Here is a 27485-nt window from a genome sequence, read left to right as displayed (position 1 = left end):
GCATGAAGAACAGGGCTCTATGTCGCGATAGTTGGCCAGCAGCGAGACTAGACAGGATTGTGGTTATTTAGTGCGGCTTGTTAAAAAAAAGAAAGAGTTCGATTGAACCTTGTTTGAAATTGAATATTGTTGTAAAACGTCCAACTAGAGTCTTGATAGATAAAACCGTTTCACAGCGGATACAAAACGTAAAAATCTATACAATTCTTCTCACTCTTTCACTTTCAGAAAAATACCACATATGAATTTAACGACAAGTATGTCAACTTAGGTCGGTAAAGTGAAGTCGAATCATTTTGCTTGGCGAGTGGCTCGCAATTATAAGACAGAGTAAATGCCGCTTCGCTGAACGAATCCATGATCTGTTTATCACCTACCTGCTATCATCTGAGCCGTCAATTATCTTTGAAAGGATATGATTGCTCCAATATCTGTTATTTACACTTTTCACAAGCTTCCACATTTCCATCATAAGTTTGTGAAGTGGAACAGAATGCCTACATGTGCACGATATCGTCGATATCAATATTACATACGCATGCAATATAATTAACGAATAATAAAAGTAGAATGATTAAATTTTCAGTGTGAAGAGTTGGATCTATTTTCATTCACCAGTTTGGTTTGCTCACCGATATAGATTGGTTCCAGTGACGAGTCTGATGCTGAGATGAATCCAGAGACGAGCAGAACCGCCAGACAGATGCGCCAGCTCCCCACCCTTTTCACTCCGACCATATCGGCTGGTGCACGGGTCTACCACCAACACCTCTTCCTCTGACTGGAGGCTCCTCTCCCAGGCCGTGCCGTACCGGCGCCACCCATCCGACCGACAGCCGACCAAAATATATCCCTTATCGTATATATCCCTCCTCCGACTGCACCAAACTACGGGACCCCTCTCTTCGACCGCACCGCTACCGCACCGCCCTCTGAGCGACTGAATTACAGCCCCGACGCTTCTCCGACCGACTACACTGCAAGATGGGAGCTCCTCGTCGACCGTACCGTACCGGCGCCGCCCCTTCAGCCAACTGAAATACAGCCCCGACGTGTCTCCAGCACCGACGGTCCCTCAACTCTCCCTCCATTCTCCATAGTATACGGTTTATCGCTGTTACTTATTTGAAACGCCGTTTGCCTTTTATTATCTGTATTGATTCAGCAATAATGCATGTATGTAAATGCAGATACCTGATACATGTTTCAAGTTCATATGTTTGGTAAGCAACAGTCATTGTATTTGTGAAGCATCCAATGATTCAGCGTCTTTCTTGATGAAAAAAACACACACAAATCTACGGGACGCTTATCTATATTTTGTAAACAAAAATATGTATAATATGTAGCGCTGAACAATAAATCACTAAACACCGAATCCTTCAACGTACGTCCATCGTATCCCGAATATTTTCATCTTCTATCATCTGGCGTACGTATCAACACTTCATCAATTATGTCACACATCATTTGCGATAATGCCCCCCATTGTATCCCATTTGCATAAGTGTTGCAAATTGATCTGAAAGTACCACTGGAAGACGCAATCAGCCCTGAGTCACAGCATATGACATTGATCTCCGGTCACACGTCGTCTGTGTCTCTGTCGCGGGTCGCCTTCTGACGGCCGTTTGTGACCTCTAGTCCGTTACGAGATCACAAACATTTCGGGGCTGAGCTGGCAGGCCGTCTGCGCCTTCTCCACCGTGCCCGGAGCGTCTGCGGGCGGCAGGCAACGGGGTCACCCACTGACAAACAGTACAGCCAGATAACAAGGTCGCCCATTGACGGGTAGCAGCAAGATACAGGGACAACCGAACGGCGACAGGCTGATTAGGTGTATCATAAAATCATTATTTTAGACGTATTGATTTATTGTGAGCGAGAATGATCAAACCACGAACTTCCGGTTTCAATGCGACGACAGTCTGTACTTTGTCAACCGAGGCGAAAAACTAATCACGCGACTGTGATGCAGAGTGGACCGTTGTTCGGTGTCGTCTACGGCAGCAGTGCAGCCGGTGCGCTGTCTGTCCCATCCCCACTCACCCAGCTGCCATCCCCCACTCACCCAGCTGCCATCCCCGCCATCCCCTCACCCAGCTGCCATTCCCACTCACCCAGCTGCCATCCCCACTCACCCAGCTGCCATCCCTACTCACCCAGCTGCCATTCTCACTCACCCAGCTGCCATCCCCACTCACCCAGCTGCCATTCCCACTCACCCAGCTGCCATTCCCACTCACCCAGCTGACATCCCCGCTCACCCAGCTGCCATCCCCACTCACCCAGCTGCCATCCCCACTCACCCAGCTGCCATCCCCGCTCACCCAGCTACCATCCCTACTCACCCAGCTGTCATCCCCACTCACCCAGCTGCCATCCCCGCTCACCCAGCTACTATCCCTACTCACCCAGCTGTCATCCCCATTCACCCAGCTGCCATCCCCGTTCTCCACTCACCCAGCTGCCATTCCCGCTCACCCAGCTGCCATCCCCACTCACCCAGCTGCCATTCCCACTCACCCAGCTGCCATCCCCACTCACCCAGCTGCCATTCCCACTCACCCAGCTGCCATCCCCGTTCCCCACTCACCCAACTGCCATCCCCACTCACCCAGCTGCCATCCCCACTCACCCAGCTGCCATCCCCGTTCCCCATTCACCCAGCTGTCATTCTCACTCACCCAGCTGCCTTCCCCGTTCCCCACTCACCCAACTGCCATCCCCACTCACCCAGCTGCCATTCCCACTCACCCAGCTGCCATTCCCACTCACCCAGCTGCCATTCCCACTCACCCAGCTGCCATCCCCACACTCACCCAGCTACCATTCCCACACTCACCCAGCTGCCATCCCCACACTCACCCAGCTGCCATTCCCACTCACCCAGCTGCCATTCCCACACTCACCCAGCTGCCATCCCCACTCACCCAGCTGCCATTCCCACTCACCCAGCTGCCATTCCCACTCACCCAGCTGACATCCCCGCTCACCCAGCTGCCATTCTCACTCACCCAGCTGCCATTTCCCCACTCACCCAACTGCCATCCCCACTCACCCAGCTGCCATCCCCACTCACCCAGCTGCCATCCCCGTTCCCCACTCACCCAGCTGCCATTCTCACTCACCCAGCTGCCATCCCCGTTCCCCACTCACCCAACTGCCATCCCCACTCACCCAGCTGCCATTCCCACTCACCCAGCTGCCATTCCCACTCACCCAGCTGCCATTCCCACTCACCCAGCTGCCATCCCCACACTCACCCAGCTACCATTCCCACACTCACCCAGCTGCCATCCCCACACTCACCCAGCTGTCATTCCCACTCACCCAGCTGCCATTCCCACACTCACCCAGCTGCCATCCCCACTCACCCAGCTGCCATTCCCACTCACCCAGCTGCCATTCCCACTCACCCAGCTGACATCCCCGCTCACCCAGCTGCCATTCTCACTCACCCAGCTGCCATCCCCACTCACCCAGCTGTCATCCCCACTCACCCAGCTGCCATCCTCACTCACCCAGCTGCCATTCCCACTCACCCAGCTGCCATCCCCGTTCCCCGCTCACCCAGCTGCCATCCCCACTCACCCAGCTGCCATCCCCACTCACCCAGCTGCCATCCCCACTCACCCAGCTGTCATCCCCACTCACCCAGCTGCCATCCTCACTCACCCAGCTGCCATTCCCACTCACCCAGCTGCCATCCCCGTTCCCCGCTCACCCAGCTGCCATTCCCACTCACCCAGCTGCCATTCCCACTCACCCAGCTGACATCCCCGCTCACCCAGCCGCCATTCTCACTCACCCAGCTGCCATCCCCACTCACCCAGCTGTCATTCCCGCTCACCCAGCTGCCATCCCCACTCACCCAGCTGCCATCCCAGCTCACCCAGCTGCCATCCCCGCTCACCCAGCTGCCATCCCCACTCACCCAGCTGTGTCCAGTCGGTGTGTCCAGCATCCTTCCTGGCCTCGGCCACGGCCTGCCGGAGCGCGCTGATGGCCGCGTAGGTGGTGCACAGGGGCGGCTCGCCGGTGGCTGCCAGCGCGCGGGGCTTGTCAGAGCGGGGATTACATAAGGCCGAACATAAGGATAAGGATAAAGTAAGGCCGAATGTAGACGAACGATCTTTAAACTGTCACTTATAATGATATTTGTTAAATTTCTGTAGAAGTTACAGTAAAAATATGGATAACAAATGGCCGAAAAATGCATAACAAATGCACAGTCCAGAGTAAAATGAGATGGAAATGAGAATCTAAGTTTACCTTTGGAGTTGAAGATTCCGATGGGGTTGTCGTTATTCTTGATGAGCTTCACGCGGAAGTCGGTGGGGATGTCCTTGCTGGACGGCACGTAGTAGTTCCAGGAGGAGTCGGTGAGCTTGCGGCCGGTCTCGGTGTCGTAGCGGTTTTCCTCGCCCATGTGCAGGCCCATGCCCATGATGAAGGCGCCCTCACACTGTCCAATGTCGATGGCCGGCGAGAGCGACTGTCCGGCGTCTTCGTAGAGGTCGGTGCGGTTCAGCCGGTACTGACCCGTCAGCACGTCCATCTCCAGCTCCACGGCAGCCAGCGCGAAGATGTTGTACGGCGTCAAGATCGGCTTCTGACTGTGGACACCACGGGTTATAGAGCCGTTAGCCGGTGGCGTCTGACAGAGCGCTCTGTGCAGACGGTTAGACGGTGGGGGATAGAAAAGCCGAGAGTTTTGACTGCATGCTTACTACTTGAGCGGGATTCTTCGTGAGTAGCGAATTTCTATAGTAAAAGACCTTGCGGAGTGAAAAATCACTAGGTGGACGGTAAGCTCGACGATGCCATAAACTTACTAATGGTAGGCGGTGAGGTTGACGCCGAGGTTGAAGGCCCTCTTGACGACGTCGGCCCAAGCCCTGCCCTCGGCCTTGAACGGCGCCAAGCGCTCGTTCATCTCCTCGCAGGCTGCCTTGGTGGCCTGGAGGCGAGAGGAGGGCAACGGAAGAGTCACGAGAAATGCCCACCCGCCCAGCGCCGCCTCAATCATTCCACACTATTTGTAGATATCATTCCCTTTTCTTAGTGGCCTTGTATTCTTTTTGACACTTCTTTTTTTTACGAGTGATAAACTGCCTTACATGAACCTATTTTGGTCAGTCAGTACGCGTCAAACCGGAACCAACTGCCGAATGCAGCCTTGTTCTATCCAAATTTGTGCCTCTTTAGTATTCATCAAAACTACTCTCCTGAAGCTTTTGTAAATCGGACCGATCCGTTTTCATCACAGTTTCTCCCTCCCTCCCATCCCTTCTCTCTCTCTCTCTCTCTCTCTCTCTCTCTCTCTCTCTCTCTCTCCTCTCTCTCTCTCTCTCTCTCTCTCTCTCTCTCTCTCTCTCTCTCTCTCTCTCTCTCTCTCTCTCTTCTCTCTCTCACTCTCTCTCTTCTCTCTCTCACTCTCTCTCTTCTCTCTCTCTCACTCTCTCTCTCTTCTCTCTCTCTCACTCTCTCACTCCTCTCTCTCTCCCTCTCTCTCGCCACAGATCTCCAGTGTATCTCCCGACGGCGTATTTCTCACCAAGCTGCTCATGTCGCTGCCCACGCTGCCTCCCGTAGCATCTCCGTTCGGGTTGATGATGTTCATGTTGGGCTTGACGGAGACCAGCTCCAGGGGAATGCCCAGCACCTTGGCGCACACCTGGGCCACCTGTAACGAGTCGGTATAGACGGGCTCTGGCGAGACGGACTGACTGCCGCGGACTGAGACAGACTGATGTGACTGACGGACACTGGCTGACTCAGCGGCAGAAACGCTTCAACCTTTCAGCAATACTTGATATCCTAGCTTACTGATTGACTCGTCATCATTAAAACATGTGAATGTCGATCCTAGTACGATCACTCGCTCGGCCCGTACCTTGGTGTTGAGTCCCTGTCCCATTTCGACGCCGCCGGTGGACACTGCCACCGTTCCGTCGTCTTTGAAGATGGAGACCACGGTCGGATATCTGGCAAACAGGAGAATGGGCCAGCGGACCGGCACCAGCGACAGAGCACGCTTCCGCCAGCGGTTGTCCTGAGCAACGGACAGACAAACAGACGGATGAGAATGAGAAGTTCATAGACCCACCGTATATCATCTCACAAAATGACGGATGAAAGCAGTGCCAGTAGGATCATAGAGATATCATATGGCTAATCAAATGGTCTCCATGAGCTACATCCAAGTGCCAACTATAAAAGCGTTAACCCGCGCCCCGCTGGGCTATTCAGCCATACGCGCCCTGCTGGGGGGGGGGGGCAGATTCTGCCCCCCCCTGTCTAACTTCCGAACCGATGGTCGTAGAAAGACGGGGAAAACGGCAATCGAAAGCTCTCAACAAGGCGGATCTTAAGAGCCCATTTTTTTGCTTAAGTAGGTCAGAGGTCAGGTCAAGGTCAGGTCAAGGGTACAAAATACAAGTTTCTACAGTATCGCCCTTTCACCGTAGTTGCCGAAGAATGGACTGAGACTGATTGCCCAAAACGTGTTCTTAGACTACCAAGACAATATTCGTTGCACACAATGTCATTCAAAGGTCAAGGTCAAGATCAGGTCAGGTCAGGTCAGGTCACCAAAAACAAAATATAGAAAAGGGCATGTGCGACACATGTTTTATGGGTCATTTTACTCATGGAATTCAATAGGCACACTCAATAAGTGATATGGACCACCTCTGGATGAATTTCAGGTCGAGGTCAGGTCAAGGTCAGGTCAAGTGAGGTCAAATTTTGAAGTTGATTGTTAAGGCCTAAATAGGTGTCTATTCGATGCAGTTTTTCACGGCGAATCGAATGGTGCTATTTTTGTTTCCGTACGAGGTCTAGAACTTCCAAAAAAAATCATTTTTCAAATTTTTTGTGTGTCGTGAGTCCGTGACGTCATAAAATTTTGAATAACTCCCACATTTTTAAACCGATTCTTCAAAAAATTGGTATGTAGGTGCACATAGACCGCTTCTTTGACATTTATTCCGGTTTTTCGATAAACTTAAAATTTTGGATTTTATAAATATTTTCCCAAAAAAGTCAGTTTTTTTGAAAAATTTTGGCCAAAATCCAAAATTTTCAAAAAAAAACCGAGATAGCCATTTGACAGACAAAGTAGAATCACGTATAACCTTTTTTGTTACGTCTTGATTCCTTTAAAAATGAAGATGTTAGCGGCGTTTGAAATTTTGCCGTTTTTGAGGCGAACATGGCGAACATGACGTCACTAAAACGTCAATTTCTCAAAAATTTTCCGACGGATTTCGCTCAAATTTTCAGGGAACGTGTCAAATTGATGTATGATAAGGTACTGAAAGTTTGACGTCGCTGGCGTAACGCGTTTAGAAGTTATTGGCGAAAAACGGGAGGGGGGGGGCAGATTCTGCCCCCCCCCCCCAGCGGGGCGCGGGTTAACTTAGGTTGTGGAGTACCATAGGCATTCCTTATAGCCCGCATTCTGTGTACTATCACGCCACGACTCGTCATCAGTCGGTCACCTGGTTGAACTGGGCGATCTCGGCCTTCCTGGCGTCGATGTCGGCCTCGGAGAACATCTCCGTCACCATCTGCATGAAGACGTCGTAGTCGGTGGCGCGGTTGCCGCCCTTCCTGTGTGTCACGGTCGTACCGGGTTATCCCGTCAGCGCCACCCGACACCAATGTTATATGTACATACACACACGTCGCAGCAGACGTCCATGCCCTTTGCTGACTTACACGTAACCGACTACTCTTCCAGACTGTCGACTGCTCGCTCTCACATCAGAGCTATTTCATGCAAGTCTGACCATAGAGTTATACATACGATAAGCAGTTACCTATTCCCTTTTAGAGTGTGGAGTCTCACCTGAACTTGGTGTCGGGCCCGAAGAAGTTGGCCTGTCGCAGCGCCCACGGGTCCATGCCCAGCTCGTGAGCCAGGTGGTCCATGACACACTCGATACCCGACACGCCCTGCACCGTTCCTGGGTCACAGGGGGTCACGAGAGGTCACGGCAGGTCACAAAACTACAGCGTAAGCGAATCAGGTATCGATTCTGGTCAGGAGAGGTCAAAGCATAGAGTTAGGAAATTCGGGGAAGTTGACTGGACTCATTGCCGTTATCGGTTACATACCATATAATGTAGATTGTAGAGCCAGTGGAGGAAGATATAAAAAGAATCAGACTCCTACACATAATGACAATTGTCTCACATCAAACGCTTCATCGGTTTACCACTGCCTGTTTTCTCATTTTCCGATATGTAGGTATTCCATTGAGGCCAGCACACCGTTTTTCTGCGCCGGCCGGCCGGGCGGCCGGGCTCACCTGGCGCGCGGCACCACGTGTTGGAGGCCGTGTTGGTCAGCACCGCAGTCCCCTCCGTCTGCCAGCCCTCGGCCTCGTACACGTTGGTGACCGTGTCCAGCGCCGAGGATGTGTCGTCAGCCGCGTACCCCACCGCGCCCGCGTCCGCCGTGAACTTGATCTGCAGGCTGGAGATCTTGCCGGTGGTTTCATCGGCCTCCGCCTGACGGCAGGCAGGTCACCCGGGTCAGGTCATAGGGATGGATGGAATGCTGAGAAGCACGCTGTGGGAAACGGATGGTTTGGAGACGGCCCAAGAGACTGAATATTGCATGCAGTGTGTTGTAGACAACGATGTAGCCCATAGAGCAGCGTTAATTACTTTAAAGAACACGGCTCTAGCAAAACGATGCATCATAACACCATGCCGGATTTTGTACTCACCTGGTACTGGATCAGGTAGGGCAGCCGGCCGCCCAGCAGTGTCATGTTGGTCCTAATGTCGAGCACCAGTCGGACGGGCTTGTTGACGGTCAGCGCGGCCACGGCGGCGGCGCTGGCCACGCGGCTCGGGTGCTGCAGCTTGCTACCGTACCCGCCGCCCAGTCGGCGCACAGACATGTTGATCCTGATGGACGGGAGAGCGTCAGGGACTGATAAATAGCATTCAGTTCTGGAGACCTCGCTTAGCATGCGCTGCCACGATACCTTCCCGATATTCTTTTTTATGGCGACGACAGCCAGTGAGGTGCAGGTGCTGATGCTGAGTCATATCATGGGTGAAACTAATTCTTCATACCGTTTTTATTTAATCGACAATCCTTATATCCACCAATCGTCCGTACCGCTGACTAATTTCAAAGCCGTATATCTCCCTCTACCGCCCGCGAAGCTGATCGACACTGGTCGTCTCACTTGTGCATGGGCAGAGTGGTGATCTGAGAGACGACCTTGTTGACGTCCCTCATGTCCTGGGTGGCGCTGAAGAGGTCCAGCTGGTCGTCGTCCCTCGGCACGGCGCGCACCGTCTGCGTCTCCATGGTGAAGTGGTACTGACCGCCGATGCTGAACTCGCCGATGACCTGACGCACACCTGGAGAGACGGGACGGGGTGGGAGGGGGCGGGACGGCTCCTATTAGACATACAGTGCAGCATGTGTGAACGGCGTCGGAAGATAGTTACGGACCAGACGGTGAAATTATGTTGCCGGCTCCCAAATGTAACGGTCGGTTTATTAACCCGCGCCCCACGGGGGGGGCTATTTATAGCCCCCCTCCCGTTTTTCTGCAATAACTTCCAAACCACTTGATGTATCAACGCCAAACTTTCAGTACCTTCGGTGGCATCAATTTGACACCTTGTGTCAAAATTTGAACTTCGTAGCTACCATAGGTCGGCCGGAAATGACGTCAGAGTGACGTCATGTTCGGCCGATTTCGACGTAAAACATTGAACCACGGCAATCGCTCCCAAGAGCTCAGTTTTTAAGCTAGATCCAATTTCTTTGCATGAAAGGACTCAGAATTGACTGTGCTATCAAACTGCTATCTCAGATTTTCAAAATTGTGTAAATTTCGAAAATTTTATATAATAATATTCAAAATTTATATTTTTATATTTTTTCAAAAAGTTTTCGATTTTTCGAAAAAAAAAACGGAATATATGTGACAGAACGCATACTTATGACTAACTCTAGCAAGTTCTAGCTGAATATCTTCAAAAATGGCCAAGTTATACGCATTATTGCAAAAAAAAACACAATTATTAATTTTAAAATCAATTTTTCAGTACGTATTTGATATCGTATCCCAATATAGATAGCACCATCGTGTTCCTGAGCTCAAACTGCATTCATTAGACAACTTTTTTGTTGAAAATTTTCAACTTCAAAATTTGACCTTTTTTGACCTGAAAGTGACCTGACCTAAGCTAAATTCGACTCAAAATGACCTCGAATGACACAGACGACATCAGATTCGAAATCTATGGCCTAAATGGACCATAAACATGTGTCACATGACCGACACATGATATAATATTTCCGTGACCTGTGATGACCTGACCCGGGCTGACCCTGACCTGAAAATCAAAGTACAAGTTTGGTACCCCAAAGGTATCTAGAGCATCTGTTCACGAGTGTGTAAACCAAAAATGAGCCTGATCTGACTCGTAAGACGGCGGCCAGAGCCCAAAATGTGAACAAGCCAAAATGCTAATAATTTTTACTTTGACCTGACCTGCGACGTCATCGGTGACCTCGAGGTCAATGAAATTAGGTTTCGCTCGACAGTTTTTCTGGGGCTATCAGACACCGTTTGAATTTTGACGATTGGCCCAGTAGTTTCGGAGTTAGGAGGGGGGGGGGCTATGGATATAGCCCCCCCCCCCCCCCCAGTAGGGCGTGTTATACGCAGACCCCAGTGGGGCGCGGGTTAAATAACCGTAGCTAATATCTAATGTTCCCAATTTATTGTAAGAATACGGATGGAATATTATCAATTAATGGGTGACGTTACTGCCTTACCTAAGCGCCACAACACCTGAAGACACCGATTATTGAGCCGTGACCATCAAACAGCCAGTATATTGATTATATGTCTCCTGGCACCTACCCTGTTTGGCGTTGGTCTTTGCAGCGGGGGCGGCGGGGGCCGACCCGCCCTGCTTCTTCAGTGCTTCCTTGATGGTGAGCACCGGCGGCTGCACGTCTGTGTAGGTGATCTTGACGAGGCCGGCGGCGGTACGGGCGGCGCTGTACGTGTCGGCCACGATCAGACCCACTGCCTGGCCGTAGTACAGCACCTGGCCCGAGGTGAACAGCTGCGGGAGACGGAGAGGTGACCGGTTAGACGGACGGAGATATGTCAAAGTAAAAGACGGGCCTACATATTGTAGGTAAGACATTTAGACAGGCTGAGGCAAAGAGAAAAAACAGACAGACAAGCAGACAAACAGACAGACAGACAGACAGACACACAAGTCAGCGACGCGACTCGGCCCAAGCCGTCTCCCTCATCGCTATCAATGAGATCGACCATGGCTCGCTGGTTTCATGTCTCGGCCGATGGCTCGGTGTGTCCCACCTCCTCGACGGTGTCTCCGTAGCTGCAGATGTTGTTGACGCCCGCGATGTCGGCGGCAGACACGTAGCCGGCCACGCCAGGCACGGCCAGCGCGGCGCTCGTGTCCACGCTGGCCACCTTGCCGTTGGCGATCGTGGTCTGCACATAGACGGCCACCAGTTCGTCCGGCTCGGCCGGCTCGTCGGCGGTGTACTTGGCCTCGCCTGGTGACCGAGTGGGTCGTCACAGATCGGGCACGTGACGATTTGAATACGGCTTCCAGAGGCATTGCGGTGGAACAAATATTGGGGAATGCATCAAAACACACGTATGTATTCTAGTCGTACATGTTCAAATGACTTAGGTCAATAAAACAATTTAAAAAGGAATCGATGAAAACAAAGTCACACGGTTAATACCTTTCGTCAGTTCCATATCGTCCTAGCCACCCAGCCCTCTCCTCATTCTCAGTTGCAGCCGCAACACCCTCTCCACGTACCGGAGGTCTGCGCCTGCGCCTCCAGCTTGGGCACAGCCTTGTTGACGGGCCACAGGGTCTGGTCCGTGTCGAACTGCTGGGTGCCCGAGCTGACCGGGTGGGTGAGGTCCTCTCCCCCGGAGCGCAGAGGGGCCGGCACCTGGTCACCGAGCACCCGGAGCACCACCTGGGGGACAGACACGGTGGGGTCACCCGCGGAGAGGACTGATCGTGGACGAGAGATCACTGGACCAGCCGAGCTGTCTGAAAGGAGGACCGGCCCGACGGTGGTCGGCAGATTGACGGAACCGTTTCACTTTCAGATAACCTTCGTTCACATAATTGTGTTCACTTATATTCATAATTGTATTATCAACATTCTCCCCCTGTGACCGTAGTTTTATTAAACTCCCCAAACGGCAGCACATGGAGACCTGTCTGGCACCTACCTTGTACAGGAGTGCGCAGGCCAGGCTGCGTCGGTAGGCCGGGTCGGCCTCTGCCGGGTCGGGGGTCGGTACCACCTCGGCCTGAAGAGCGGCCAGCGCGCCCTGCACCGTCTGCTCGTCGGTCAGCGAACGTCCCTCCAGGAACGCTTCCGTGTTGGTGGCGTGTACCTATGTGGAGAGAGGGAGAGAGAGAGAGAGAGAGAGAGAGAGAGAGAGAGAGAGAGAGAGAGAGAGAGAGAGAGAGAGAGAGAGAGAGTTCAGAGGTGTGCAGGTGGATGACAGTGGGACAGCTCTGTTCTGATATTAGAGCTGGAGAAACACGTAGAACTACAACGAGAGCACGATCTTCATTTCCCACTTTAAACGGTTTCGACAGTCTAATTAAACGGTTTATTAAACGGTTCCCCTGCCGTATTACTTACGGCACGTAACGGTCATTACGAATTCACTGTGAACCACGCATTGTACCATTGCTTTTTAACCCGCGCCCAGCTGGGGGGGGGGGGTGTTTGAACACCCCCCCTTGTGGTTTTTCGCGAATATCTCAAAAACGGCGGCGCGGAGCGCCGCCGTTTTTGGTACACCTTATCATACATCAATTCTACACATGTTGTGAAAATTTCAGACCAAGGTCATTCAAGGTCAGGTCACCAGGTCACTTGAAGTGACCTCACCTCATAAAAAGTTTCAATGTCTGTCATAGCTACACCGAGTGACCGATCGCTTTGAAACTTTCAGCGATTGCTAAGAGCAATAGCATGTACAAAATGTATATCTCAGAATTTTGATATCGATGACCTAAGGTCAGGTCAATTTTGCGACCTCCCCATTATAAGTCAATGGGAGAAAATTGAAATGCGCCTCTTTTGGACGAAAGACATTATAAACACTCCTAAACACCGAATTACAAGTGGTTTAGACACACTGAACATGAAAATGGCGTCCGTGACCCTTGTTTATGCCCTGAGGTCATCTTAGGTCACGAATGGTATCTAACAGTTTTTCGCAAATAACTTTTGATAGAGGCATGCTAGAGCGATGAAAACGCCTTAGATGTGTTCAGCTCGACGATACGGATCGACTGATATGCAACATGACCCTTTCCGGTCAGGTCATGACCTTGACCTGAGGTCAAATTTTCAAGTTGACCTTTCAAGGTCAAGTTATAGTTCATTCGATGCGTCTTGACAAGAGGAACACGATGACGGTAAAAGTAAGCTCGTACAGGGCTTGGGTCAAAAGTTATTGCAGAAAAACTGTTTCCGAAAAAATCGGCTATTTTTGCAGTTTTTGCCCCCTGCAGGCAAATCCGTTGAAGTTAGGTCAAATCTGAGAGAATTACTCAGAAAGGGCGTTAATAGGGCTATCGAATGCGCTTTTCCGCGGCGATGTAGCTCTATTGGTTCCCGAGTTATGCGTTGGCTTCTTGGAAATTTTCGACATTCGACCTGGAAATCGGCGAAATTTTGCCTTCCATGACCTCTGGTGACCTGACCTTTGACCTGACCAAAAAATTGACCGAAGTGATTTCGTCATTATTTTTGACGCTCTTTCGAACGCCGCCTTCCGCGTGTCGCTACGTGGCCCAGGAGCCGAGTTACAAGGGGGGGTGTTCAAACACCCCCCCCCCAGCAGGGCGTGGAAATCCAGGACCCCCAGCCGGGCGCGGGTTAACTAAGACAAATACATTTATGTTTTATGCACAAGCTTATGGAACAAATATAATTGTTCGTAATATGACGTTTAAAGCCCTAATTTAGTCGTACGTTTTAAACTCTATACAGCGGCTTTATTTTCGTCAAAACGTATCACGGTAGTTTTATCTCCCGCTCTGCCCGTGTGTGACTTACAAAGTCGGCACTGATTCCACCGAAGAGCAGCGTCGGCTTTTCGACGACGGTGAACGAGGCGTCGAGCGGCAGCACGAAGGCAGCGTTCACATAGGCGTGAGCACTGATGGCGCGGGGCGTGATCTGCAGCGAAACGCAGATCATTGCACATTAAAATTGCACATTAGAATTAGCTTCTCATTTTTTTTACACAGAAGTCAGCTAAAAAATGAAATTAGGATGTTTTTTATTCCCGGGCAACATGTCTCGCAGTTCAAACAGTTTTCACCGAGACACGTCTGATACACTTTCTGGAATGAAAAACGTTTACTTTTTTAAAGAGGCTGAGTATAGGGTGCGGCAAAAGTATTGATACCTTCCGTCTTTTTGTAATAACTCAATGCATTTCCAACATGCCCCCGAATATGACATTTCTGAGCGCGCCCTTGCGTACCCGCATCCTTCCCCGAGGCGGGGATTAGCTGAACAGCTGACCTCGACCCAGAGGGTCGCCGGCCGGGGTCATTATCCACCCGGTGGCCGCTGCAGTAGCCACGGACGAACCATGAAGGTCAAACAATACAGTTTGGAGGCTCGCAGCCGCGCCATTGGCATGCTCCAAGCCGGCAAGACGCAGAGGGACGTTGCCTCACACTTTGGGTCCCAGTCCTCACCATCAAACGCTGATGGAAGAAGTTTAAGGAGGCAGGGAGCGTCGCAGATAGACCGCGGTCAGGGCGCCCTTCCAGCATCTCGACCGTCGCCAAGATCGTGATGAAGCAAGCGGCTGGAAAATCTGGCCACTCGGCGAGGAATCTGTCCAAACAGCTCACTCGGAAGAAATATCCGGTGTCCGAGAGGACTGTCCGCCGGTACTGGAGGAACACCCTTGGACTGAAAGCCTACAAGATCCGCGTAAGGCCAAAATTAACGGAAAAACAGCGAGCACAGAGGCTTCAGTTTTGCAAGGAACGCAAGAACTGGACTGTGGAAGAGTGGAAACGGGTACTCTTCAGCGACGAGTCTCCCTTTCAACTCTTCCACCACCCAAACCGCCAGAACGAGCGAGTGTGGGCTGAGAACCCGGCTGAAGTCCCGAAGGCGTTCAGCGTCAAATTCCCGTCGAAACTGATGGTGTGGGGCATGATGTCCTACGAGGGACTGAGCCAGCTGCACGTGATCCCGCAGAAGACGTCGGTCAATGCCGAGTACTACGTGGAGCACATCCTCGAGGAAGTCTGCCTCCCTGCCATCAACAGGACGGCCACGACGGGCTCCGTCCTCACGCGCCGCATGGTCGAGCGCAGGTCGGACAGCATTTTCATGCAGGATGGCGCTCCAGCTCATCGGTCTGCCAGAGCGCAGAAGTGGTGCCGGGAGCACCTCCCCAACTTCTGGGCTAAGGACACGTGGCCAGGGAACAGCCCTGACCTGAATCCAATTGAAGAGCTCTGGGGGATAATGCAGCAGGAGCTGGACAAGAAAAAACCTCCCAGCAACCTTGGACAGCTCGAGAAGGCGCTCAAGAGGACGTGGGCGAACATCAGCCCACAGACTCTGAAGAACCTGGTGGCCAGCATGCCCGCACGTCTCTCACTCTGTCTCCAGCTTCGTGGAGAATACATTGACCGCTGAAATGAAACTGTTGTTTTAATTTTACGGGAGGGAGGGAATGAATGGTAAGGTATCAAAACTTTTGCCGCACCCTGTATAGCTATGAATCACGGCTACCTATCAATGGAAATTACCTTGTACGACTTGAAGACGTATTTGGTCTCGTCCAGGGTAGGCAGCGTGACTGACACGATCACCTTGCGGGCCATGTCCTCGGAGAGAAGCTGCTCCACGGAGATCTCCGTGGTGGCGGCGTCCTCGTCGGCTGTGGGACGGTCAGCGACGGGTGAGCCGGGCGGACCACGGCCGCTGGAGCACACCTACAGTACCCACGCACGCCTCCTCCCGTGTGGAACCCAACCAGGGCGCCATCTCTCTTTCTCTTTCTATCTTTCTCTCCTCTGAATGGAATTATCAAGTTAAAGTACGCTGGGTGCGTCGGATCTTTATTTAACCCTAGAACGCCTAGGGGGGGGGGGGTTGTATCAACCCCCCCTGAGGTTTTTTCGAAGTGCACGCTAAACGGCTTGTCGTAGCGGGCTGAAATTTTCAATACCCTCTGGGGCAACCTTTGCGCATCTTTTGCCAAAAAAAATTGATCGGGTCATGTCAGGTCACGGAGTTATGACGTCATAAGAGGTACAGCCTCCGGCCGGATTTTCACAAACTGAGTGCCAACGCCCGAGGTTTCCTGCCGGTGGTACGAACATCGGTTGATGGATCGTGATGAAACTTCCCATGCATGTTGGGGCAAGTATTGGCTATCATATGGTATAAGAAATTTGACCGGGTCAGGTCAGGTCACGGAGCTATGACGTCACAAGAGGAACAGCGTCCGGTACTATTTTTGAAAAGCGCCCGAACCACTATTTTGCTAATTCTTGTCACCTCAATGGGAATATGCAGCAATATTAGCTTCTATAGGGAGCAAATGAACCTCCCAAATCCAAAAATACAATCAGATTTCAAAAATTTAAATTTTGATTTTTCGAATTTCTGCCGCCGACTGTGACCTTGCCGACTTCCGGCGCTCCCAACGCGCCATTTTTAGAGCTAGGGAAACGAAATACATACCAAACGAAAGAGAATTGATCAAGGAACACGATAGTGAAGGTTTCAAGTCGATATCTCCCACCGTTTTGCCGCAATCGCCGCCGAAAGTTGAAAAAAGTCTATTTTTCCGAAAATTTGACCTTTGACCGGTCAAAAGTAGGTCAAATGTTGACCTAGGACCAAAAAATATACCACCAATCGCGAGATCTCGTTGAGAGCAATCCGTTGTTTTTTCCGCTAAGCTCTACGACCTTCCGTTTCGAAACGCCAGGGGGGGTCGTAACAACCCCCCCCCCCTGGTCGTTCGTGTTATGAGAAATGGCCTGGTCGTGCGAGGGTTAAGGCTTGCGGTACAACATACCTCCAGGGGTACGATCTTACTGCCATCTATCGGAGACAGTAGGAAATAGGCTGAGCCCTGGCTTCGGGTAAGGGCGACACGCAGGACGTCTAAGGGAAGTCTAAGGGACGAGAGGCGACCTACAGACTGCTTCCGAAGGGCGGCGAGGAGCGACCCGCGGCGTCCATACCGATCTGGAGCCGGCCGCCGGCGGCCGCCAGCAGCAGGAACACGTCAGACGGGAAGTCGCCGTGCGTCTGCTTCAGCATCAGGTTGCCGGCCCAGCTGCCGGCGTTTCGGACGGGCGTGTTGGCCACCAGCAGCAGGTGGGAGGCCATGTCGGAGAAGTGGCCGAAGCCGGCCGTGGAGGACAGCTTCTGGAACTCCTCGATGACGCGAGAGAGGGAGACGGCGGCGCCCAGCGTCAGCGCGGAGGCGGTCTGGGTCACCTGACTCAGCTCGGGCACCTTCAGCAGCGAGACGTAGCCGTCCGGCTGGCCGGCGTCGTGGTAAACACCTGGAAAACACGATCACCGTGAGAAACATGCATTATGCATGCATATAGCATCAAAGCATACGTGCATAAATATGTATTAGTGGTCTTCTCGTACAAAAAGTGATCACATGAGCGGCACTGTTCCGTTCGCCCGACCGGCAATCCCTGACCGACCTGTTCCCGTGTTGCCTCGGACCAGCTTGAGCGTCTTGTCGGCCGGGTTGGCTTTGATGATGGCGCACAGCTCAGCCAGGCTGGTCGGGTACGACCACTTCTCGGCGCCGTCCGACGCCAGGCGAGCGGTGCGCGGGCAGCCGACGCAGCCGCCGCCGCCGCCGCCCGAGCACTTCTTGGCGCACGAGCCCGCCTTGGAGCCCGAGGGAGCCACATCCTATACAAAGGTACACAGAAAGAAACATCGAGTTCCCGCTGCCACATCGCCTATACAGAGGAACACAGACAGATAGAGTTACCAGCTACCACTGCTACATCCTGTACAGAGGGACACAGACAGACAGACAGAGTTACCAGCTACCACTGCCACATCCCATGTACAGAGGGAAACAGACAGACAGAGCTACCAGTCCACTGTCACATCCTGTACACTGTACAGGACAGTACAGAGGGGTACAAAAACAGACACTGAGTTACCGCTGAGACAAAACGAAGTTAATGCGGCCCGCGAACTGATCATACGTCAGTGACAAAAAGTCAATGGAGAGATGTAGGTGATCGAGTTTTTCAGTTCAATAGGATCTCTTTTATTAGCCCCACATTGGAAAGAACAACAAATTGGAGCTAAAACGAAGGTACGTATAAACGACTATAAACCAATAGGTGATCATTGGTCGCGCATAGCAACCAGATACCGTCAATAGATTCTAAACGGCTACGCTTTAAAAGGGCGGCCCGCAGCATTTTCTTCGAGAACTTCGCAAAGTCGGTCCAGCTGTTCTTTGTTCGATAAACGATAAGTGCTGCAGAAGATCTCAGTCTATCTCACTGTCGGTCGGTGTCAGGCCTTGAACCCGAGACATTGTAAACATGAGTGGAACCTCTGTCTGAACACCCGAAACAGACTGAGACGCGACAGAGATCGCGATTACGAACGCAGTGCGTTTTATCGCACACCTGCTCTAAAATCTCTTTGTGGCGGTAGGCGGATCTATTTGGAGTGCTACTTCACGAGTATGCCTATACTTCTGAACAAACACTGGCCCGCCCCCATCCTCAGTCTGTAACAAGCTCCAGCATGACGCTGTAGATGACGTAGCTGGCATCGCAACGGTGTCAAAAACTGATCGTTTGCACTATATAAGGGCCATAGCACGTTTATAGCGGACTTTGTGCGACAGTATGATGTTGTTTTGATCAGAAATGAGGGACTGACACAACTCACAAGGGCGTCGCATGACATGCAGAATTTATTGCTACCTACCAATTATTTTTTTATCGTAAGATCCAAGCTGATAGGGGTTTTATTTCAATATAGAAATGCCATGTTGCAAACTACTTGAAAACGATAGTGAATGCCAAATCCGAATTACATGGTCACCAACAAAATAGTTTTCTTGTTTTAGCTTGCTCAGTAAACATTGTATCAATAATTGTTGTATCCGGCAATGATTGCCGAAAAAATGAGCCCAACGACTGGAAGCTCGCCCTACCATTGCGAAGAAGTTGCATTCAGGCATATTTATCTTGCATGTCTATTTATTTATTTCCTTTCATCAATCATATAGCCAATACCTAGCAAAAGAGCATGCTTTAAATCCACGCCTTAAAAACATTTAGTGTTTTTTATCGAAAAAAAAAAGATTAAATGCACGCAATGACATTCTACACCGTCGAAGATCAATAAGTGCTAAATAGGTAAGTGTTCAAATGCAAACCATCGCCTAGTCACCCTGCAAAATGACACCACACTCCAAATGCCATAAATATCATAATTATTTCAATATGTTCCATTCCAATATAAAATAAATAGTGACAATCTATTCCCCTTGTTCCCCGTTCCGCGGAGTGTTTAGTGATCACCGATTGGGGTTAACGAGCGTCGGGCGGAGTTTACCTCGATGTCCTTGATGATCTGTTGAGTCTTTTCGTCGGCATCCGGGACGAAAGTTTTGAAGGCGGCCAGGATGGGACGGTAGCCGGTGCAGCGGCACAAGTTACCGTCCAGGTGTTGCTCGACCGACTGGGGAGTCACTGCCTCGCCAGACTCCAGCAGACTGCGGGAGACAGACGGGAGATTATGTGCACCATCCGTTTCCTATACAATGTAGGTACAATGTACATACATTGTACAACATGGACATGATATGACCATTTCAGGGCTGCGGTATCCGCACTGGGTGATTAGTCCGTTACCTGTACATGGACATGACCATTCCTGGGCTGCAGTAGCCGCACTGGGTGCCGTTCATCTGTGCCAGCCGCGACTGGGCCGGGTGGTAGCCGGCCTTGCGGTCGCCGATGGCCTGCACGGTCTCGATCTGCCAGCCCTGGCAGTTGTGCACGGGCGCCAGACACGAGTTGACGGCGCGCACCTCCGTCTGGCCGGTGGCCGGGTCGGTGACGCGCGCCGTCACCACGCACGCGCCGCACATGCCGCCGCGGCACATGACTTTGGTGCCGCGCAGGCCGCACTGGTCGCGCAGGTAGTCGGCCAGCGAGGTGGACGCCGTCACCGCCGCCGTCGAGCCGTCCGACGCGGCTCCCACGCTCACTGCCGGCGCAGGGAGGACGGTCACAGCGGCCGGCGTGGTAAAGGGCATCTCACCGGTCCAGAGCGGATATCAACAGCAGCTAGGGCATATAAAACGAAAGACATCATCGGTCATCATGATTTAGCCAAAGCGCGCCCATTCGAGCCATTCTGAGGCCACATATTCTCCGAATCACTGCAGCCGAATACTGAACAGCAGATCGCATCGGTAGGATGGTTCGGTTCGGCCATAGCATGCCCAACCGATCCAGACGTGCATCATAGCGCTTAGTTAGCCTTCTATCGCGCTGACAGTGCACCAGAACTTCCGTCCGAGAGGAACAGACGCGTGGGGAACCGAATGGGAACGGGCTGGAGGGAAGCGTTAATGGTGAAATATCATTCACTTCGTATACGAAGTGGGGGAGTCCACCTGCATGGAACAGCTAATGTGTATACTTACCATTCCTGACCTCGTGATTCGTGATTGATGCATCGGGATGTCACTTCCTGAACCACATGGTCGTTCTGGCCTGTCCCCCGGTCCCACCGCTCCCGCCACGCCCGCCTTCCTCGCACGGATCATACTGTGGCGTGCACTCAGGATGGGCAAGTTAGGCTGTCCCGCAGTACAGCCGGGCGCGCGGCACAGTCTACATTTCAGGCTTCCAGCGCCCTGTTTCACGGCACTCTGCTAGCGGTTTAGCGCTCCTAGCGCTTTTGGTTTGCATAGATGATGGAAACATTAACAGCCTTCATTGCAAGCGTCTTGATTTGTTGGCGTTTCCATAGAAACCGAAAGCGCCAGTAGCGATAATAGGCAACGCGCCGTAACGATCGTCGAAAATAATAGTGATTAAAGGCGCTAGATGGAGTTGACTTTACGTTATGTTACAAGTTATAATTCACTTTTCGTTGGGCTGCCCTGTGAGCTACCGCATAACGGCTGTTTGTTGGGTGTCGGGGTTGGCAGGATATCCACTTTCAATTACTTGTTTTTACCACATGTAGGTACTAAAAACATGCGATCGTTTTTAGACTCGATTACTTTTTGTGGCGGAGTGACTCACCTTGATGTTGTTGTCCGTCGATGGTGAAGCTCACCATCCTTCCCTTGGGTGCCGCCATGGCGTCACGGCGATCACGTCGAGCCGAACACCTGTCACCAAAAGGGGAGGCCGGTGGGGTGTTTTGTGTAGGTGCCGAAAAAAGGTAGGCTGCTACGGCAGCCGGGTATGAGCGGGTTTCTGACAACATGTAACAGGAGAGCGAACATTGAGTAGAAAGGGATATACCATGCACGGTCAAAATATATGAAAACTAGCATTGCTGTGTTGTAATTTAAAACATCTTATTCAACAACAAAGTAAAATGTTCGACTCTCGTCTAACTCCAGTACCTAAGCGTTATCAACACAACCGCCCTGTATGTACATGAACAGCGCTACCATTACCTACATTTAAGAATTTACATAGGTAAACATTACCGTCAGGGGTGTCGTTTTCCGAAAATGATTGGTAGGGCCCAAAGGCGGCGGTCGGCCATATGTGACGGGGCTTAAAAGGTAGGGTACCCCCAAATCTGCCTTTCTCATCGGATTTCGGCCACTTATTTTTTCGCCCTGGTCATTGACAAGACAAACCAAAATCTATAAAAAAAAAAAAACATTTTGGAAGTCTAGGTCCTCACCGAGCTCCATGCACAAAACGTGCAGTTAAATAGGCAGTTATAATAGTGTCGGAAGAATGCACGCCATTCTGAAAGAGGCCCACGCTGACTTAAAAGCACTGCTGTGCTGAAAGGGGCCAGGAACGATTTTGATGGCCCAAGCCGAATGAAAAAGACGGCTGCGGGGCCAGGAACGGCTTTGAAGGCCCACGCCAATTGCAGGGTTCGACAACTAACAAGGTCTCGAAACACCACGATAGTTAGAAAGACCTCCTTGCCAAAATTAAAGGATGACAGTACGAGCCATTAGTGTCAACGTGTGACACCCACAATTCCTTTACGGTGACAAGTCAATGACATCTTCTAGATATTCGATAAAGGGGCCAAAAATACCGCGCTAAGCCTCCTTTCGAGCTTGCCTTTTCTCTGCAGAGTCGGCAAACGGGGGATACATCTTGCAGAGACCTTACACATAACTTAATAGATTCCAGTGGCGTAGCCAAGTGGGGGTGGGGGGTGGGAGGGGCGGGCACAAGGGGCACATGCCCCTCCCATCGGGTCCAGGGGGCCCTTCGGGCCCCTGCGGCGCCAATCGGCCGCTGAGGGTCCACGCTGGCCATATTTCGTCTCAAAGGGACCCCATAGGGCTCGTCAGAGCATCTCATGGGTCCCTAAGTGGCGTATTAAGATCTCTGTAAGTGCCCCACGCCGGCTTCTTAGAGCCCTTGTCACCAGGGCCCCTTACCAGCCTGCCCCTCACGGTCTCTGAGAATCTCTTGCTGGCCTCTGAGGGCCCATTGGTGGCCTCGGCTCTGAGGGCGCATAGGTGGCCTCGGCTCCGAGGGCCTATTGGTGGCCTCTGAGGGCCCTTACTGGCCTATTAGGAGCCGGTTCTACGAGCTGCATGCCCGCCTGTGATGGTCCAACACCAATTCTCTTAGGGCCCCAATAACAGTGATGAGTGCCTCTGATAGCCCACACCAGCGTTTCTGAGAGCCCACGCCGGCGTTTCTGATGCCCCTTCTCCCCCAGTTCTGAGGGTCTTCATCAGAGGCTCCTAAGGCCCTACACCAGCGACTCTGACGGCTCCACTGAGTCCACACTGGTGACTCTGAGGGTCTCAGTGGCGTCTGAGAATACTATTCTGGTCTAAAGGGACCCCCTCGGCGCTCCTGAAGGCACCACCGACCTCTGAGGTCCCCTTGTCGGCCTATGGAGGGCCCGCATCAGCACTAAGCTCAGCAGCTCTAAGGGCCCCACGCATATCTGTGATGGCCATAAACCAGTGTATCTGAAGGCCCCGAAACGGCGCTTAAGAGGGCCCTCGCCGGCGACTGTGCAGGTCCCTCTCCGGCGCCTCTGAAAGCCCCACACATGTGCATCTGACGGACACCCACCGGTGACTTTTGCGTGGCCCACACTGGCAATTCTGAGGATCCCACCGGAGTCTGAGAGTACCGTGCCGTTCTCTAAGGACCCCACTGAACTTCTGAAGGTGCTGCCGGCCTCTGAAGACCCTTTGCCGGCCTGAGGAGTGAGGACCCCTTGCCGTTCCCTAAGAACCCCCTGCCGGCTTGCGAAGAGTTCGCGACAGCAGCTCCTACGGCCCACAGGCCACACACATCTGTGACGACTGTACATATATGCTTATTTGCTTATCTGTTTATTTTGATTTTTTACCAACTGATAAGTGACAAAAGATTGGTAGGGCTCAGCGAACATTGGTAGGGCCCAAATAAACATTGGTAGGGCTCGGGCCCTACCAGGCCTATACAAAACGACGCCCCTGATTACCGTTGTGCGGCAATGTTTAAATTAAACATTGCCGTTGTGCGGCAGATATGTATAGGTATTCAGTTTTACCGTTTGACATTCAACAAGTAATAATAAAACAGAAACGATGTCGGCTGACCAATGTGAAAGTAAGGGACGCTCAGCCATTCTCCTGCCTACGCCGCACATTGCAGCTTTCGCTCACCGTTCCCCTCTACCGTCGAGTCGCTGGGGTGACTTCTCGTCGCCGCCAGCTGACTGCCGCTCAGCTGATAACCCGTACACGGAGAACCGGACCCGGTCGCTCCAGGGCCCGCACTGAGTTACAGCGGGCCGACGTCACCGCCCTTATATCGACCGCAGGAGTGACGTCACGGCCAACAGAGGTGACGTCACCAGCGGCGGCGGCGGGCTCTGCCGCAGGGTGGCACCATCGTAAGTCACAAGAAAAGCGGTCTTGGACGCTGCTGGGGCACCGCATAATACCCCCACCCACACCCCGAAAGCTGCTCCAATCTCCAAAAACTCCCCGGATTTAGATCCCTGACGCACTGCTGAGCAGTTTACAAAAGCTTTTCCTGATAAAAGTTGTTAAGGTAGTTTTCTTTTCACTCTAGAGAACAATGTAGATTTTGGGGGCCGCAGGGGGTGGGGGCATTTGCCCCAAATGTTCCCCCCTGGATCCGCCAGTATCCGTCTTAGGACGGTATCATCAACATAACACCATCGTCTTCCACAGGGTGGTATCACCGTCAGTCACAGGTGAGGACGGTATCATCGTCCGCTATATGACTTACTTTTCAGCTATTGCACATGGCACCCATGCATGGGTGCCACCTGCAATAGCTGAAAATTGAGCTGTGCCGCTGAAGATCTATTTCATCGTCCGCTAAATTAGGTAAGTGATCATCGTCCGCTACAGGTCGATAACATTGCATGTCACGCCACCAACAAGCGTTAGGTACCATCGCTGTCTTTCCAGACCGAGCTTATGCTTATCTCAATTTACGTGTGACTACCTGCGGCGCAACCTTTGCCTACATTCAGGCGCCTTAACAAGCAATGCGGCACAGTCTACCTCCAGGCGTCGAACCAAGCAATGCGGTACAGCATACCTTCAGGCGCTTCTTACTAGTGCCATCTGTGGGCAAATTACAAGCGGCGCGACTGATGCATCGACTTGTGTTTTCACTGCCGGAACGAGGAGGGCCGGCAGTGTTCGTAGTGTTCGAGGAGGGCCGGCAGTGTTTGTTCATTTGGTAAGATTGGGCGGAATCGCACACGAGTGGGTAAAAAAGAAATGCCAGGCATCTGTATGATTATTGACGATATTGCACCCGAAACTTCGTTTTTTAACCCTATTCCTGGCGGGGGGGGGCCTCAGGAGCCCCCCCTGAGGTTTTTTGGTTATTTCTCCCAAACGCGTTGAGCTAGGAAGCTCAAATTTTCTGACTTTTCCTAAAAGGCTTCTACGCAACATGTCTGAAAATTTTGAGTTGATCTGACCTCAGGTCAGGTCACCAGAGGCGGTTTGGTGACCCTACCTCAGAAAAGTTTGCAATCACGCCAGAGCTAGAGTTTTTGACCGATCAATTTCTTCTCTTCAGGCTTTAGTTAGGGTACCAGTATGTGCAATTTGTATATCTCGGAATTTTGATATCGGTGACCTAAGGTCAGGTCAGTTTCGCGACCTCCCCATTATAAGTCAATGGGGGAAAAATCAACTCCCTGTTTTTACCTCTAAAACGGGTCGGAATGGCCCCATATTCCATACATGACTTCATATACGATCAACCTTCACTACCTTGAGGTCTGTTTTGCTGTTGGGCAGCTGTGAGGTCATGTGACGTCATCAAAGGTCACCAAAGGTTTTTGGCCAATAACTCCGTACAGGAACAAGATACAGACGCGTGGATGGTCTCATTGTGTTCAGCTCGTCAAGACGCATCGAATGATATACATGATGACCTCGAGGTCACGTGACCTGAGGTCAACCTTTGACCTTGACCTTTCGAGGTCAACATATATATCATTCGATGCGGATCGACGAGAGGATCACGATGATGCCCATAGTTTGTTCCTATCTTGACTAATTCGAAAGTTATTCGAGAAAAACTCTCTCCATATCTAGCGCCGCCATTTTGACTTTTTCGACCCCTGTGACGTCATCTTTGACCTGACCTGAAAATGACCTTAGTAAAAATTGTAGACCTTGTCCATGCGTATCCGATGCCGTTTACCGCTTGTCGCTATCTTGCTTCGTTCTCGAGATCTCAGGGGGGGCCAAATCGGCCCCCCCCCCCCCCCGCCAGTTTCTTGTCCCGGCGGAGCCCGCCAGGAATAGGGTTAAAGAAAACCTTTCCACCTATAGCAGATCCGTGGAAAGACAATAAAAACAGATAATGCTGCATTGTATCGATAGCGCCCATGCTTTCTTGAAGATGTGCTTAATTGGCGTGTAATCAATACCGTATCCCATTTCTACCATGGTCAATACCTAATATTTTAATTGATGTGAAAATGATCAATAACATGCCAAAAATTGTATTGGTTCTTTAGTTTACCAGTTTACCATGATCATTTTCACATCAATTTTGACTATAATGTCTTCACTCATGCCAACCATCCAAACGATTAAAAACTAATATTTTAATTGGCTACTGCAGTGCAACCGAAAACAAGCTATCGTGACTCAGCATATTGCCACTGTAGACGGGCCTGCCGTCGTCCCTAAGAGCAGACGGTATCTTTATCTCAAAGCGGTGTGTCGCGGCCGAGTTCCGACCTTGGACCTGGTAATGTCGAGCAGCACTCGTCGGGGGCGGGTGCCGGGTGCACTCTCCGGCTCATGTGATCGCCAGACTTGTCCCAGCTGGTGCAACGCCGCCGGCGACAGTCCGGAAATAGGCCGAGGCCCTCAGTCCACCAGTACTGTTCGTTCGGGAGAGCCACGACCTGTGCAATGGGAACAACGCTATCACATGGAACGACACCCAACCCAGTTAGCTAGTCGCCGTTGCGTAGCTAAGTAGTGGGTCAGTAGTAGTACCTACTCACTATTGAGATGGTCATTGCCCAGCCAACGGATACTCAATGTCCAGACCCCAGTCGGTAACTATCCAGATAGTGCGCCAGTGTTAGTCAGTACGGGTGAAGGACTCAATGATTCGGGCTTAGGATCGTAGCTATTTTAGGTGCTAGTTATCAGCCGGGCCACGGACGGCTGATAGCAGTCGTGCACCGCTATTTGTCGATCACCGCGCACGTCCACCGCCGAGCGAGTGAAGCGCGAGGCCGCTGCGTTCCACAAACACCCGCGCCGCCCGGCCGAGCGAGGCCTACAGCCGGGGTGCGGCCGCCGCGCCCGGGCCGGCGGCGCCTGTGTGCTCCACACACCCAGCGCTCCGCGAGGCCGGCGGCGATGGGGACCGGCGGCCGCTCCTAAGTGTCACCGGCTGGTAGGGCGGCCGTCGATACCCGCCCCATTTTCGGTATCCGAGACAACAGTCGGCGCTGTGCGTGTTTGAACATTGCTGCGATGTTGGATTACCCGTATGGAGTGATAAGTGGTTTCCGTTTGTACGCCCTGCTTGTTGATGTTATCGATAAAGAGTCAAATAATTAGTGGAGAATGCTGAAATAACTCGTCGTTTGCTATTTCGCTCATATGTATGTATGTATGTATGTATGTACGTATGTATGTATGCATGTATGT

At 51.9% G+C, this 27485-nt stretch overlaps 1 protein-coding gene across 2 annotated transcripts; it reads right to left on the bottom strand.

Annotated features, from left to right (window-relative positions):
• Nucleotides 1-1136: 1136 nt before the first annotated feature.
• On the bottom strand, nt 1137-24170 carry LOC122383476 (indole-3-acetaldehyde oxidase-like). 2 transcript variants are annotated; one of them, XM_043369970.1, is made up of 23 exons: nt 23976-24164; nt 21400-21488; nt 19993-20350; nt 19694-19853; nt 17797-18013; nt 17317-17643; nt 15868-15998; nt 14141-14263; nt 12291-12458; nt 11863-12028; nt 11385-11587; nt 10914-11121; nt 9216-9393; nt 8745-8928; nt 8322-8523; nt 7859-7976; nt 7509-7620; nt 5900-6058; nt 5561-5689; nt 4839-4963; nt 4276-4619; nt 3938-4045; nt 1137-1719 (listed from the first exon to the last, which is right to left on the bottom strand). In XM_043369970.1, the coding sequence occupies exons 2-23, from the start codon at nt 21455-21457 to the stop codon at nt 1649-1651; spliced, it is 3849 nt and encodes a 1282-aa protein (XP_043225905.1). In that variant the 5' UTR covers nt 21458-21488; nt 23976-24164; the 3' UTR covers nt 1137-1648. The 2 variants fall into 2 exon arrangements, with proteins under 2 accessions (XP_043225905.1, XP_043225904.1); XM_043369969.1 differs by having other exon boundaries at nt 3938-4619; nt 23976-24170.
• Nucleotides 24171-27485: the final 3315 nt, after the last annotated feature.

Source organism: Amphibalanus amphitrite, unplaced genomic scaffold (genome assembly GCF_019059575.1).
Source record: "Amphibalanus amphitrite isolate SeventyFive unplaced genomic scaffold, NRLGWU_Aamphi_draft 000164F_arrow, whole genome shotgun sequence".
Lineage (NCBI taxonomy): Eukaryota > Metazoa > Arthropoda > Thecostraca > Balanomorpha > Balanidae > Amphibalanus > Amphibalanus amphitrite.
This window is presented reverse-complemented; position numbering and strand designations above follow the sequence as displayed.

Excerpts from the sequence above, each read along its gene's own strand:
- LOC122383476 (XM_043369969.1), bottom strand. The coding sequence starts at position 21,457 with ATGGCGGCACCCAAGGGAAGGATGGTGAGCTTCACCATCGACGGACAA. Across the intron at positions 14,264-15,867 it reads ACGTCTTCAAGTCGTACAAG|ATCACGCCCCGCGCCATCAG; the intron begins GTAATTTCCATT and ends GTTTCGCTGCAG. Across the intron at positions 8,524-8,744 it reads CCTACCTGATCCAGTACCAG|GCGGAGGCCGATGAAACCAC; the intron begins GTGAGTACAAAA and ends GCCTGCCGTCAG.